At 32.2% G+C, this 16609-nt stretch overlaps 1 protein-coding gene across 10 annotated transcripts in view; it reads right to left on the reverse strand.

Annotated features, from left to right (window-relative positions):
• Window positions 1-16609, reverse strand: part of LRBA (LPS responsive beige-like anchor protein) — a 729491-nt gene that overhangs the window by 368506 nt on the left and 344376 nt on the right. For all 10 annotated transcript variants that reach the window (XM_072724802.1, XM_072724799.1, XM_072724798.1 and 7 more), the window contains exon 37: window positions 2385-2551. In XM_072724802.1, coding sequence (XP_072580903.1) covers window positions 2385-2551 — 167 coding nt within the window. The remainder of the gene's footprint in view (window positions 1-2384; window positions 2552-16609) is intronic.

A 16609-nucleotide genomic window follows, 5' to 3' on the forward strand; every position in this document is an offset into this window, starting at 1 on the left:
CAGGCTTAGGATAGCTAAATGCATTACAGCTACAGTAGGACTCTGATTTCCCTCTAATGCCATTTATGTTTTCTAGAATTATGCTAAGTGAAGAACAAAGTACACTGTGTTAGTCTCATTTATTACAGCCATGTCCATAATTTACAAGCTGATTATGCAAGCTTCATACAAGGGAAATCACAGAATAGTTAACCACTGTCAAAGAATGGTGAGCCAGCATACATTTTATCAACTACATTTTTTGCGTAGTTACCAAAAAGGAGCACTAGGGTCTACAAGTTCACTTTAATTGGAATTAATATTGATAAGAACTATTTTAAGGTAATTGTATTAAAGGCATTAGGAAACAAGCAGGTGTTCTAAAAAGTTACAGTTGAGTGTCACACACAACTAAATGACAAAAGAAAGATCAATATGGAGGCAATATGCTTTGCTATAATATAGTTTTAAATAAAATCTAAGTAAGTTAGGAGATTTATAGCAAGAAAACTATCAATTCACTAATGTTAGTTTTCCTTTTGATGAGACATCTTTTGTTGCTGCTCCTAATTAAAAATGTACACATTTAAATGCTAACAGTTTGACAGCTGCTTCCAGCTGGTAGGGATAAAAGTAAAAAAATGTATTTTTATATAGGTTTTTTGAAATATTAAAATTTCTGAATTTACTTCAACTGTTTTTGGCTGTATAATAAGAGTTGATGCCTTTGAACAACTCTATTACAGAAAGTAATCATTTCTACATAAATACATTTCGCTATCCATTTAGTTCTCCAAGATACTTTACTACACCAAAATCACATCATAAAAGCAATGCTTCCATGTTGATAGCACAGGTACTATGCTATATAAGAGAAAATATATCATTAGAAAAAATTTTGATCCTATAAAATGATAGACTTGGCATAAATACAACATTGGGCATACGTTATCTAAGGTTTTCAATTTTAAAATCATAAAACTCCATTTAAGAAAAAAAACTTTTAAAAAATTCAAAACACATTAGAGTTCCCAATATATGACAGGCAACATATGCCAAAGTTATCCTAATTTATTCAATACCTGATTATAAAATGACTACATGATATCTGTAACATTAAAGTATCTTGAATCTGAAAAACCCTCAAGAGCACCCCCAACCAACCCCTACTCCTGCCCCAAATGCACATCCGTAGACTTATTCATGTTGTAAGATAAGGTACACAAAGCTCTGATCCAGTAATTCATATCATTTCCATGACACTCTTGCAGCTGAGATCAACTGGAATAGAATTAAGCAAAAGCTATTCCTGCCTTCATTGAGCTCTTTTGACCTCAAGTTCTGACCTGCATTCCTCCTTCTTAACACCAAAAATGGTATGTCCAAAAATGTAATTCATTTTAAGTATTCTTCATAAGCATAAGATATATCTACCCTAATTTAGTGGATAGTTGCACTCAAAACAAAAATTCACTATTTTCATTGTTTATTGTCTTCTAGAAAAAGCTAAGTAGAAATGAGGAATTAAAAATATATCTTTCTAATGAGGAAATATAAAAATTCTCATTAACATTACTGAAAACAGTCAAACTTTTTTTAAAAGTTCTATTATTTTAGAGAGAGACTGTGTGTGTGTCAGGTAGGGAGGGGCAGAGGGAGAGGGAATCTCAAGTATATATACCACTGAGCAGGGCTTGATCTCATGACCCTGAGATCATGACCTGAGCTGAAATAGAGAGTCAGATGCTCAACTGACTGAACCACCCAGGTGTTCCCAAAAATGTTTCTAAAATTTGTAGCATCATATATTCCAAGAATACTAGATATTGTAATTTAAGTTCCTCTAGAAGGTAATTTAATTATTCTGTTTCTAGAAATTAAAACAAAAAATTGCAAGCTCTCTTTGAGAATCAAAATATATAATCCATATATATTTTATATAGTGAATAAAATATTAAAGAAGGCATTTAACTATTTTTATTATCAGAGTCTTGCAATTTGCAAGGCAGTTCTAAAGAACACATACTAATGTTTTTAATTTATGTGTTGAAAACTCAGAAGTGTAAAATAGGAAATGGTTTTTTAAAATAGTGTATTTGTGCTAATTCAGATTTAAGTGTAGCTAATAAAATAGCTTACATTAACTATTTCCCTTAAAAGTTAATTCATAAAGAGTATATGAACAAATATTCCATTAGAAGCAGTTGAGGGAACTAAAATTGTCTATAAAGACCCCTAACTGTACCCATACTGATTTCCTCTACCCCTTTTTTCTACCCATCATTCATAATAGATGATAAAATACAAAATTAAATTACTCTGTTCTTCATCTGGCCTTGATCATATCCAAAGCTATTTATTTAAACCAGGCCTTCTGCAGAAAATCAGAAAATCCTAAACGTTACCTCACTGCAGAATTTCCCCATGCTCCATGTTTGTCTGTGAGAATGTTGATAATTTTCTGGATTAGTTGAGTTGCTGTCACATGATCTCGATATTTAGCTGCTCTTATCAAATGATCACACATCTTCTCATCCTCTCGTTTGTCTGCTGAATACTGGGCACACAGGGACTTGGATAGGAAAAAAGAAACATCCATTAATACTGAAAAATATGGGGAAAAAACTTAAAACACACCATGAAATAATCTCTAATGTGAATTGAACCAACCAAAATTTAAAATTCCAATAAGGGTAATAATCACACCCGCACTGATAAACTGGCTCATAGCTCATGGAAAGGCATTCAATCTAACTGATGCATTAAGAAGGAAGGTCAAAATTTTTGTTGAATTTTCCTTCCTTCTCCCTAGGGTGTAAAGTGGAAGTTCATAATTTTAGGAGTGTTGAAAGCTCTCTGTGTATAGCCCTTGCTTAGGAGAATCCCCATTCCTTTCAGATTGGTAGGAAAGAAATGATAATAAAAATACAGTATTGACATTAAATCACCGAAGCTCAATATTATTTTTAATAAAAAGGTGTAGAGAAAGCAATTAGAGGAATATCCAAAATGCTATGAAGGGAGAAAATTGGTTTTGAGAAGATATATCAATACATATTTTATATATATAAATGTAAACAAGAGATTGAAAAGCAAAACAAAAACCAGACTAAGGTATCATCCTTATAATATCTCCATTCAGTCCTGGGCAACTAACTTATTTCTTCAGGTATAACTGTCCTCACATGCAAAATGAGGGTATTATACTAGCTCTAAGAATTGGACGATAAGAAGATTTGGGGTAACCTCATAGTTTTTGTACACTGGTAATGTCACGCTATTTCTTTTATTTAACCATGGATGTGGAGAAAATAAATCATGTTAGGAACTAAAATAATTTATAAGAAATTAAAGGAAAATATCATATTGTATATATTAAAAAAAAGACTGAGTCAAGCAAACCATGGGAAGATCAGTTTGTCAAAAACATGATTTGAGCAAATAAAAGAAAATACAATTAAGAAATACTTGAACGACCAGCAATTTAAATGAAGATAACTAGGGAATTATTCCATTATAACTAAAACATTAATTGCTATATGTTTGTTTCAGAGATTTACTCAAGAACCAGGAAGTACTCTATAGGCTACTTCATATCTAACTCAACCATACACTAAAACCAAAAGGACAAAACGGTAGATATCTGAAGAATTTTTATACCTTCCAACATTCTCTACTGTATTCATAATCTGTCCTAACCTCATCTGATAAGAGTAAATTAAAATTATTGATGAAATTAGAAATTACTGGTTTCTATACTCCCGCAACACCAAATATATTCATATTAAACAGTACTAAAAATATCAAAAAAATACTGAATAGCCTGTTTTTTCTTTTATTAATATTACAAAAATTTAACTTTATCAAATTTACTTTGTAAATATTTGGTAGGTCATTAAACTTTGCTTAAAAAGACATAATTCTAAACAGAAGCATCCAAAGTAAGCTAAATAGTAAAATAGCTTAAAGTGTTCTTTAATGGATCCTCCTTTACAATTTAAACAGTAACTTTTCATATCTGACATAAAATCTATAGGTATAAATCACATTAAAGGGCTATTCTTCCCTGATTATCAATCTCTGTCTCATTGTGGAACATTAGAGTCACATTCTGACCTTAAAACATGATAAAAGGAAACCAAACAAGAATGTTTTGTAAAGAGATAATGAACTTGTATCTATTTTTTAAAAAATTTCCTTAAAATGTAATTTGATCATGTTCTTCTTAAAAACCAATAATATATTCTATGTATGACATATCACCCAAAGTGAACAAGATGAAGAATATTTGCTTCAAGATCAAATGCATGTTACTTATTGGTGGAGTATATATTTGTAATATGTCTATGTGCTTGTGTTTGGAAGTTGAGTGGAAGTACCCCAAGAAATCCTACTTACCTATCAATAAAATCAAAGGCCAGGTCTAATACTTTCATTCAGTTTTACTTTACATCAACTTTCCTATTTTAAGCAACACATAAACTAGGTAATACATCACACAATGACCACAAAAACATTTCAATCTGAACAAAAATATCTGCATCTAAAAAGAAAAGAAGTGGGCATCTTGGGAACTAACAATTCAAATATATTTGATTATTGCTAAAGAAATTTAAGACTTATTACCATAGAATTAATAAATATGAGACAAACCTACTTCTTAAAAAGAAATTCACTTACTTGGAGGGAAAAGATAAATTAATAATTGAAGACAGAAAAAATTTAGAGTAGCCACTTATTACTCAAGTGACTATTCCAGCTCTTTTTTTTTTTTTTAATTCATGATAGACATAGAGAGAGAGAGAGGCAGAGACACAGGCAGAGGGAGAAGCAGGCTCCACACCAGGAGCCTGATGGGGAACTCGATCCCAGGACTCCAGGATCGCGCCCTGGGCTGAAGGCAGGTGCTAAATCACTGAGCCACCCAGGGATCCCCTATTCTAGCTCTTTAAATGTAAATGCATACATAAAAACAATATCATATTTGGTCTTTCCTTCCAGTATGTCTCTACCTAACTTTACTATTTGTCCTTTGCATGAAAGCTCAGAGAGGCATGAACTTAAAATGAAGTATATTCTTCTAGTACACTCCCATCAATTATCCCTTCTTGATGGTCAAACTTCTTCCTTTATTATTTTTCATTATGAAATGCTGGCATTTCCTTAAAGCTTTGCTAAATGTCCCTTTGCAATATCATTCACTCCCATATCATCTCCTTTTGTCAGTTTAGATCTACCTTCCAAATTTGTCATCTCTGCCCCAGCTGTTAATCCTGAACTCTGAGCCCACATTTCTATCTGTAGGATATTCTCCAATTATTCAAATAAATACCTAAAATTCAAAATGTACAAAACTGTAGTCATCATCTTAATCCCAAACATGCTACTATATTCTGTCATCTGTGACTTCTCAATTTTCCCTTCGTATCTCAACATCCATTTCAGCAAAACCCGTTTACCTCTTTCCTACTAACACTTACCGCTGCCCTAAAATAGATCTTTATTAGTTCACAATTCAGTTCTTGAAATATTCTTATAATTGCCCTCTCACAAACAGTCCCAGAATTATTTCAAGAAGAATTTACTTAGGTATTGCACAGATATATTTATATACCCTATACTTTAAAAAGCATGTGATTATCTTAATAATGAATAAACAGGACTAAATTTTACTAGCTATGACCTTGTGGCCTTCTATAATTCAGCAATGTGGTATATTATCTTTTAATATGCCTGCTTATGCATCCTATATGCCAAACACACACAAATTTTATGCTATTCCCCAGATCTCTATCCTTGACACATTTTCAAGACTTAGGAAATATTTCTCCTGTAGCTTTCATATTTGAAACAAATTTAAAAATGTCTATTGAGAAGGTAAGATAGAAATTGGAAGGAAGGGCAGCCTGGGTGGCTCAGTGGTTTAGCACCACCTTCAGCTCAGGGCATGATCCTGGAGACCCAGGATCGAGTCCCATTCAGGGAGCCTGCTTCTCCCTCTGCCTGTGTCTCTGCCCCTCTCTCTCTGTCTCTCATGAATAAATAAATAAAATCTTAAAAAAAAATAAATTGGAAGGAAAAATTATGATAGAAGAGAAAGTTATTCAGAAAGGTGGAAATATAGAGATCCTCGATTCTTTAGCAAAATATGCAGGTGAAAAAAATCTAAAAAATTCCAAAATAATTGAACTCTAAATGTGTCAACTCCAAATAACTTCTGGGTCAAAGATAAAATCACAAGAAAAATTAGAAAAATTTGTGGCTATTGGATGAGACAGAATTTAAATGAAAATGTATAGCTTTACATGTTTTATCATTAAACATTAAATATCTAAGGAAAAAATAATACAAACCTTAAACTCTTTACACATGGTAGAAGCTAAGGAATATAATGCAATTTATATTAAAGGAATAGAAAACTAAAAACTAATACAAGTTGTGTAAACACAAAATCCCTAACAGAACATTAGCATTCAGCTATACACAAAATGAAGTATATATCATGATAAAGAAGAGTTTATCCATGGAATGCAGGGTTGATTTAATATCTGAATATCAGTATAAGCCATTTTATAACAAAAAAAGGAAAAAAGTATAACCTCAATAGTTTTTTTTAAGCATCTTACAACACTCAGAAGCATTTCATGATTTAAAAAAGAAAAAACACAAAAAGACACTCAAGAAACTAGTAAGAGAAAGAGATTTTTTTAAACCTCAAGAAGTGTATCTATGAAAATCATTCAATTAAAATTAGGGATAAAAACAAGTAAGTCCTCTCTCTCATGACTTCATTCATTATATAGAAAGGATCCTAACCAGTTCAAAAAAGAGGTAAAAAGAAGAAATAAAAAGACAGTTTAGAAAAGAAGGTATAACACAGTATTTATTTGTAGATATGTTCATGTATGTAATACTCCTAAAAGTTCTGGAAAAACTACTAAAACTTGTAAATAAGTTGACAAGTTTCTTGGATACAAGGTCAATATATTAAAAGTTAATTGCATGCTTATAGATGGACAACAACCAACTGGAAAATGAAAATAATAGTATTTACAGTAGCATTAAAATATGTATTTTAAAATATACAAAGCTATACAGAGAAAACTATAAACACTGCTAACAGAAATTAAAGAAAACTAAATAAGTGGAGAAACAATGGTTACAGATTTCAAAACTCCATGTTGTCAAAATACCTACTCCCTTCAAATTGACTTTATAGATTCAATGCAATCTTAATTAAAAACTTAGCAGTCTTGAGGTGCCTGTGTGGCTCAGCCAGTTAAGCATCTGACTCTTGATCTCAGCTGAGGTCTTGATCTCAGAGTTGTGAGTTCAAGCCACGGTGAATGTGGAGCCTACTTAAAAATATATTAAAAATTTAAAAAGTAAAAACTTAGCCTTTCTTACAGATACTGACAAGCTGATTCTAAAGTATATATATATAACTAAAAAGAAAATAGTAACATTTTTATGTAAGAAAATTACAGAATTTAACTATAAATAATGTTATAAAATTCTAAATTGAGAAGAGTTTAGGTGGTTAAATGAACAAAGAATGTCTTTTCAACAACTTGTGCTAAAACATCTGGCCACTCACAGGGTGGGGGGGAAGAAAAGAAAGAAACAAACAAACTTGTCTTCCCTTCATACCATAAACAAACTGTTCAATTCAAAATGAGGGCAACCCTGGTCTTAGTGGTTTAGCGCCGCTTGCAGCCCGGGGTGTGATCCTGGAGACCCAGGATGGAGTCCCACGTCAGGCTCCCTGCATGGAGCCTGCTTCTCCCTCTGCCTGTGTCTCTGCCTCTCTCTCTTTCTCTCTCTCTCTGTGTGTGTCTCTATGAATAAATAAATAAAATCTTAAAAAAAAAAATGAACCAAAGATCTAAATATAAAAACCGTAACACTTCCAGAAGAAAACATAGCAGAAAATCTTATGACCCTCGAGTAGGCAGAAAATTCTTACACTGAAATTCTTAGACACAAAAGGAAACATAAAAGAAAATCATAACTGTAAAGAAACTAATATATTAAACTATACCAAAACTTATAAAATCTTCTCTTTAAAAGGTACCACTTAGAAATTGAAAAGATAAGTCACAAATATGTATGGGACAAAATATTCACCATACACATAACAAACAATTGTCCTACAAGATATATGAAGAACTCTTATGACTTAATAAGGAAAACAAACCAGTTTAATAGGCTAAGGATTTGAAAAGACACTTCACACAAGATATACAAATGACTAATAAGTGCATGAGAAGATGCTTGGTCAACAAGGAAATTCAAATAAAGATCTCGATAAACTATCACTATATACCCAGTAGAAAGGCTAAAATTTAAAAGACTCACAATATCAAATACTGGCAAGGATGTGGAGCAACTAGAACTCTCATTACTACCCAGCTGATCAGAGTGCAAAATCTACAACTACTTTAGAAAATAGTTTGGCAGTTCTTTTTAAGTTTAAAAATATACTTATAATAGAACCTAGCAATTCTACTTCTGTGTATTTCCTCAAAATGAAGAAGAATATATTCTCACAAAAGTATATTGCCCATAGTGCTTTTAATCATAAGAGCCAAACCCTAGAAATGATCCAATATCCACCTATAAATGAATGGATAAATACTACTGAGTAGTAAAAAGGAAACAAATGAGTGATATACACAAGATGGATGAATACCAAAGACTGTACAGTAATCAAAAGAATCCAGACATTAGAGCACCTACCATATAATTCCACTTATATGAACTTGTATAGTATACAAGACCATCTACAATAACAAAAACCAGATGAGCAGTTGGCAGAGGTTGAGTGTGTGTGTGTGTGTGTGTGTGTGTATGTGTGTCACACACACACACACACACACATAAAGAGGAACTGACAACAGTGAATCATCTGGGAACTCCCTGAGATGACAAAAATTTTCTGTAACGACTATGACAGTTACACAAATGTATACACCTGTCAAAATTCATTAAACTATATATCTAAAAGGGATGTGTTTTATTTTATACAAACTATCCTTTAATAAAGTTTATTTAAGAAGTTTTTAAAAATAGGTAATAAAGTAGTTCAAAAATTCATATCAAAAAAAATCTCAAATACCAAACAGGTAAATATCTTCACAAATCAATAAAGAAAAAAACAGACAAGCAATAAGAAACTAGGTAAGAGATAAACAAGTACCACAAAAAACTTTAAAAAAATGTAACAAGCAGAGGAAAAGATATACAGCTTCATTTGTAAATAAAGCCCAAATAACACAATGACGTTACCGCTACACAACCATTAGAATAGTAAAATAAAAAGCACTGATCAGTTTTTGATGAAAATGGAGTATGGAAACAACTATACACTGATATTGAAAGTGATACACACCTCTGAAGACACTATGGCAATATCTACTAAAATTGAGGAGATAAATACAGTCACTTCCCTACAGAAGTGCATAAGCATGTACAACACAAGACTTGTAAAATTGTCAAAACCACATTATTCATAATAGTTAAAAACTGGAAACAAACTACCTATCAACAGTAGAGAGATTATGGAAAACTATCATCTACTCATGTAATAGCGTGCCATACAAAATGAAATAGAAAAATATAAGAAACTGAACAAATTTCACAAAAATGTTGAAAATGCCAGATCAAAACACATACTTCATGATTCCATTTAAATGAAGCTCAAAAATTGCTAAAGAAATTTTAATACTAAAAGAAACATACTTAACTATTGAATGGAAAAACAAAAGCAAATTAGTCATTCCATAAAATCAGAACAATATTTAGCTTAATAGGGCAAAAAGGGGTGATGACTGGATAGACATACATAATGGGCTTCTCAAAAACACTTTTGGTATCAAGAAAAAGTAAAATAATAATGTTAAATGCACACTGTTTCTAGAGTTAAGTTTCAGTACATTTTATGAGAAACATTATAAAGCAATTTCCTTTGTCTGCATATTATTGTGAAATAAAAATAAATCCCAGTTTTAAAGTTCAAAGCTAAAATCTTAAAAATATTGTATAAGACTTTAATATTAATTAAGCAATTCGGGTGTATTGGTTTTACAAGTTTTATATCTTAAACTTTTTTTTTGAAGAAACATACTTGTCTTTAAAAATAAAAAAATAACAACATATGAAAGAAAAAGAAAGTTTTCCTTTCCACCTCCTCCATGGCTGTCTAGTTGTTTTCTACAGGGGTAATCACTATTAATAATAAGATATAATTCCCATTTAAATGGAATCAAACTATATATCATTCCATGTCAGGAGGGCCAGTCCTATCTTCTTTCTCATGGCTACACATAGAGTATTACATTTTTAATTAACTTAAACATACTTTCTGGTAAACACCTAAGTATACTACCTTAATTCCCAATTTGTCTCAAAAATCTGTTACACTATAAATTACTTATCTCACTGGAAACCACGTAAACGGAAAATCATCTATGGGACAAGTAAAGAAGCTTTTAAATATTTGACTTTTGGAGGTCTTTGTACTTGATCCCTTAACTCAGGTTTAAAGTCTAAAAAAAGAAAAAGTTATCCACATGAATCTTACAAAGACTCCTGAAAAAGAATTAGAAAAATGAAAGCTTAAAAACCTCAACAGCAAACGAAAGTCAACCAATGACAATGTGTGACAGCCACCTTTAATTCTGAAGTGATTCCTCTGTCATCCAACACCTCAAAGTATTGATTTCTCTCAGCATGAAAAAGCCTAAGCCAATGAAACAGATATAGCATCATCCCCCCGATAACAGCATTCAAGGTTAAAACAGGCAGAACACTTATCAAAGTATCTCTACCATTTCTTATTGTTTTAATGGACTAGATAAAATGTATTGGGTTCTTATCTCTACAAACTGCAGTCTTCAAACAATATTTTAAAATAATTTGGAGATTAATACAGGTTTTAATTTTTATCTTTAGCCTTCTGATAATAAAAAACTTGTTTTAAAAAAGCTTTTAAATGGTATTTGTAAAAGCAAGTCAACACTAAGAGGGCTATTTTCCACTTGTGTGTCAAACCCACACATAGTACTGTTTTTATTCAATTATTTTATTTCACTACAATACAGTAGAGTTATTCACAATAAAAAAAAGTCACACAATTATGAGGTGAATTGCAAAATACCTCCCAACAGAGAAACTGATTTCATACAATGTCTGCATATATCATATACCAGTAAGTAAATAAAGTAAAATGTGATCATTACCTATGATCAATAAAATTAACATGGAATTTAAACAGATAGGGTTAAACCCAAATAATTATGTTTTCAAAAATCATAATATGAGACAGAAATATATCATCACAAAAGATTATATAATTATACACAAATACACATACTGAGAAAAATCAAGAATTTTCAATGTCTTTTTGCTAGTCTATAGAAGAGCTATATAATCTTAAGCAAATTCTATCATCTTTTAACTCAACATAGCTACCTAATCAGAATTTTTTAAGCATACAAAACTAGTCTCTTAATGTATTAGGCTAATACGATTAAATTTAATTTCAAGTTAAGAACAAGCATGAAGAACCAAAAAGACAAAAAAAAAAAAAAAAAAGATTCATTGTTATAAAAAACATAATTAACACTGCGGTTTAGAACACAGATTCTAGAGCGAGATGACTTGAAATTTAATACTTGGCTCTGACACATTCATGCTTAGGCAAGTTATTTAAACTCCTGTGCCTCAGTCTCCTCATATAAAAAAGGACATAACAAAATACATTTTGTAAAAGGATCAAATAAGAATAGACATGAAACAATCAGAACTTGCCAGGCATAGAGTAACACCTAACATTTATTATAGGCTTAGTCATGATGTGAACAAATTTCACAACAAACAGTCCCTTTCCTTTTTTTCTTTCACCATCTCATTGTAGTTGAGAAACAAGTGGCTGAAAATAATTACAATATGAGAAAACTGCTGTGAGGTATGTATCATGTATTTGGGAGGAGCAAGAAAGTAAGTACTATTCAGAATCTGAGAGAGTTTTCCAGAGAAATTAAAGGCTAAGTAACTGCTCACCAAGAAGGAAGGGCTGCAGATAAAGAAAAACAAAATACAGCAAAATAGGCAAGGAAGACAAGAGAACAAACCCAAATAAATACCTTTTTATTTATTTATTTTAAGATTTATTTATTTGAGAGAGAGAGAGAAAGAGCAGGCAAGCAGTGGGGAGGGGCAGAGGAGAGGGAGAGAGAATCTTAAGCAGACTCCTCATCTTGTGTGGAACCCCATGGGGCTCAATCTTAGGACCCTGAGATCATGACCTGAGCTGAAACCAAGACTCTAACAATCAATTGACCCACTCAGGTACCCCAATAAATAACCTTTTTAAAAAGAGTAACAGAATAAGACATGTAATTAACACAGCTTTCTCTTTTTAAATCTCCTAATATATGCTTTGCTTATATTTTCTTTGTGCAATATTATAATTTATAAGACACGTACATATGGTCATTCAGATGATCACAATACATATTTGGTCTTCATCCATAGTTCCAGGCTTACAGCTCCCCAAGTCCCTGGAATTTCTTAAATGTTGAGAGTTATAAAGGTGTCTTTTGTTATGTTAATTAGGTCACTCCTGGACCCTCCAACTGAAGGGTGGGAACTGATTGCCAGGAAGACCACCCATGTGATTAAAAGGTGGGCAATTTTAAGTTCACACCCCTCTCCTGACTTCTTGGAAGTGGAAAGGGGATGAAGGCTGAATCAGCCAATTACCAATAATTTAGTCAAACATGATTATAAAATGAAGCCTCCATCCAAACCCAAAAGTATAGCTTTTTGGTCTCTTTTGGAGAGTTTCTAGGCTTGGGGAGGCAGATGGCTTCCACATGTCACCAAGCCAAGCCCCAACCTTCAAAGGGACTGAAGTTCCTTTGTTTAGGACCTCACCCTATGTATATCTATTGGCTATTGAATTCATATCCTTTATCATATCCTTGAATAAACTGGTAAACATTAAGTGTTTCCCTGAGTTCTATGAGCCACTCTAGCAAATTAATTAAACTTAAAAAGGAGGTATTGGGAACCACCAATATGTAGCTAGTTAGGCAGAAGCACAGGTAACAGATTGGAGCTTGGCATCTGAAGTGAAGAGTGGGAAGCAGTCTCCTATAACCGAACTCATCCTGTGGAACCTGGTGCTACTTCTTGGTACACAGTATCATGTCAGATCTGAGTTGGGTTCTTGGACATCCTCTTATCTGAGAATTGCTTGGTGTTGGGGGCTGGGGGCAGACCCACCACTTCCATATTACAATTGGAACTAGGAACCTAAAAGACCTTGGTACATATATATTTTTATCTATTTCCTTCAAAAGAAAATTCTTCTTCAAAGGTTTATATAAATCATTTAACATTGAGTTAACTATATCACTTTAGCTGAATACTGTTAGATTGCTATAAGTTCTTATTCAAAGATACTGCTAACATAGACTAATTCAAAATAACACAATGAATGAACTGGTTTTTAGATACTGATCTCAGTATAAGGTAGTTTTAGGTACTGTTCTCAAACTATCTATAATAAAGAACTTGTTTTTATTTTTACTTTTTTTTTAAATGGAACTTTAAATAGCCAGACATTCAAGCTATTAAAGTTTCTAAATACCGGTTACGCTATTTCTGTACTTAGTTCTTTGTGGACTAGTGGACTAGTTTAGTTAGCAGTTTGCTCACCACACCACATCTAGGTAGCACTAGTATAATAGATAAATAGAAGGAAACTATTCCCATCAACTCAAGTGTTCAGTCTTCCTTTCCATGATAAAAAAAAAAAAGATCTTATATTCTTAGCTTTACTTTGCACACTAATAAGCCAGAAATAACAGAAGCCAAAATTCTAATTTTATGTGAACAATTTTTACGTGATAAATGTATGGAATACACTATGAAGACTTTTAAGTTAGCTTACCTTCTTCTCTATCATTACTTTAAAATTCACTAAGAAAAGGTAATTTTTACACTAACACATGATTTGGTCAACAGTTAAGACAACCAAGACAAATTAGAAATTGAACGTTTAAACAGAGACTTGATACATCCATAAAAAATATATTCATCCTATGCAGGAGCATGGCCTGTGAGTTCTAAGAGATACAGTATCTATTATTGAGTATTATTTTCCTTTTCTGCACTGTGATATCCCATCAATGCTAAGCCTATAAATGAGAAAAGGAAAAGTATATGTCTGTACATTGCACAAAAGGATAAAGAAACAGCAGCTAATTCCTAGAACAGCCATTTGTATGATAATTAGAAGTAACCTTCAGGACTCTAACATAGCAGTACCTGGATCAAGGCCCTATGGCAGAGGTAACAGTTCCAGATGAACTGTGCAACAGGTAAGCATTCCTTGGGTATTGCCAGAGATTACTCAGAAAAATGCTCTCCTTTTGATACTGACAACACTAGCTGTGTTGTTCAATACTTAATATGTACTTACAGTAACAGGCACATTTATCAAATCCCATCTACTCCTCACAAAATTACTCTAAGTAGGCACCATTACTATCCTCATTTTAGGATGAGACAATGATGCCTTAGCTCACATAGCTAGTAAATGACAGAGTCAAGATTAAAGTACTAGGTACTGGAAAGTCAGAGCTATATTAACTATACCATAATGATCACATGGTCTCATTGGCTACATGCTACAAAATAGTAACTTAGACATTTAAAAGGACTATAATACTCTTTTTGTTAATTATGCTAGTATTTTTTATCATGTTCATGATTATCAAAATTTTTATCTGAGGTAAAGAAAATATAAAAGTTATAATTGAAATATATTGTCAAGATTACCATTTCCTTTTACCTGATTTATTGAAGAAATATATATTTTAAAAGCTTTAGAAAGATGTCCAAAACCATAATGCATGTAAAGACCATACCTGAGATGCGAAATGCCATTCTAATGCTTTGGTATTAGGCTATGACACCTCAAGATATATTAATCACCCATCTCTTCACAAAATGACAAAACCAATCATGTAAAGTATACATCAAGAAAGAAATATGGCAAGACACTAGGATACATTAATCACTACTAATGCAGAATCATTATGGAAAATAGAATAGTATCATTCTTAGATTCAAAAAAAGTTATTTACACTCACTTTTAAAGATGAGAAGGTCAAATAAGAGTAAAAAGTTTAAGGGGGGAGGAGGATAAAGCTAAAAGAAGAAGAAAGATGACAAATAGGAAAGGAGTTTGAATTAAAACATAGTTTGCATTGTCTCAAAATTAACAAGTTTACTTTAAAAATTAGAAAAAATAGGGGCACCTGGATAGCCTGGCTCAGGACATGATCTCAGGCACTGTGCTGAGCATGGAGCTTGCTTAAAATTTTCTCTCCCTGTCCCTAAGCTCCTCCACCCCTGCTCATGCTCTCTCTCTCTCTCTCTCTCTCTAATAGGTAGATAAATAGGTAGATAGATAACTAAATAAACGGCAGGAAAAAACCATTATCAAAGGACTTCATTTGCACTGCATTCCAACCACTAAATGAAAGAGAAAATGGGTGATTCAATTCAGTAACAGAATATAAAATAAAAAACTAGACAAATGTGTAAAAAAAAAAAAGATTATAATCCAACCAATTATTAGCTCACTTATTTTGTATTCTGTCAATTTTACATGCACATGGTAACAAAAATATCAAGTCAGTATAAAAGAGCAGATAGAAAAAAACATATATTTAAGGCTTAGTTTCAAAAATCTTCTACAAAAGTGAATGAAAAATGACAGAAATGAATGGAAAGATACACCATGCTCATGGACTGGAAGTATTAATATTGTTAAAGCATCCATACTACCCAAAGCAATTTACAGATGTACTGAATCCTTATCAAAATATTAACAGCATTTTTCACAGAACTAGAACACAGATTTGTATACAAATAAAAAAAGACCCTAAATAAACCAGAGAAATGTTGAGGAAAAAAGCAACAAAGCTGGAGATATCACAATCCCAGATTTCAAACTATTCTGCAAAGCTATATCAATCAGAATACTATGGCAACGACGCAACAGAAACACAAATCAATGAAATAGAGAGACCAGAAATAAATCCACCATGTTTATATGGGCAGTTAATCTACAATGAAGGAGGCAAGAATATACAATGGAAAAAAGACAATCACTGCAATAAATGGTGTTGGGAGAACTGGACAACTACATGCATAAAGAAAAACTCAAGACAGATTAAAGAGACCTAAAACCATAAAACTCCTAAAGATAAAAGATACACAGTAAACTCTTAGACATAGTCTTAGTATGTTTTGGAACTGTCTCCTCAGACAAGGTCAACAAAAGCAAAAATAAAAAAATAGGACCATATCAAAATAAGAAGTTTTTGTACTGAGAAGGAAACCATCAATAAAACAAAAAGAAACCTACTCAATAGGAGAAGATATTTCCAAATAATATGTCCAATAAGGGGTTTATATCTAAAACATATAAAGAACTCAAACAACTAAGTTCAAACAAACAAAGGTGGGTTTAAGTGGACCCACGCAGTACAAACTCATGTTGTTCAAGGATCAACTGTAAACTTATTTTTAATTAAGTGAATGAAGGAAA

This window comes from Vulpes vulpes, chromosome 10 (genome assembly GCF_048418805.1).
Source record: "Vulpes vulpes isolate BD-2025 chromosome 10, VulVul3, whole genome shotgun sequence".
NCBI lineage: Eukaryota > Metazoa > Chordata > Mammalia > Carnivora > Canidae > Vulpes > Vulpes vulpes.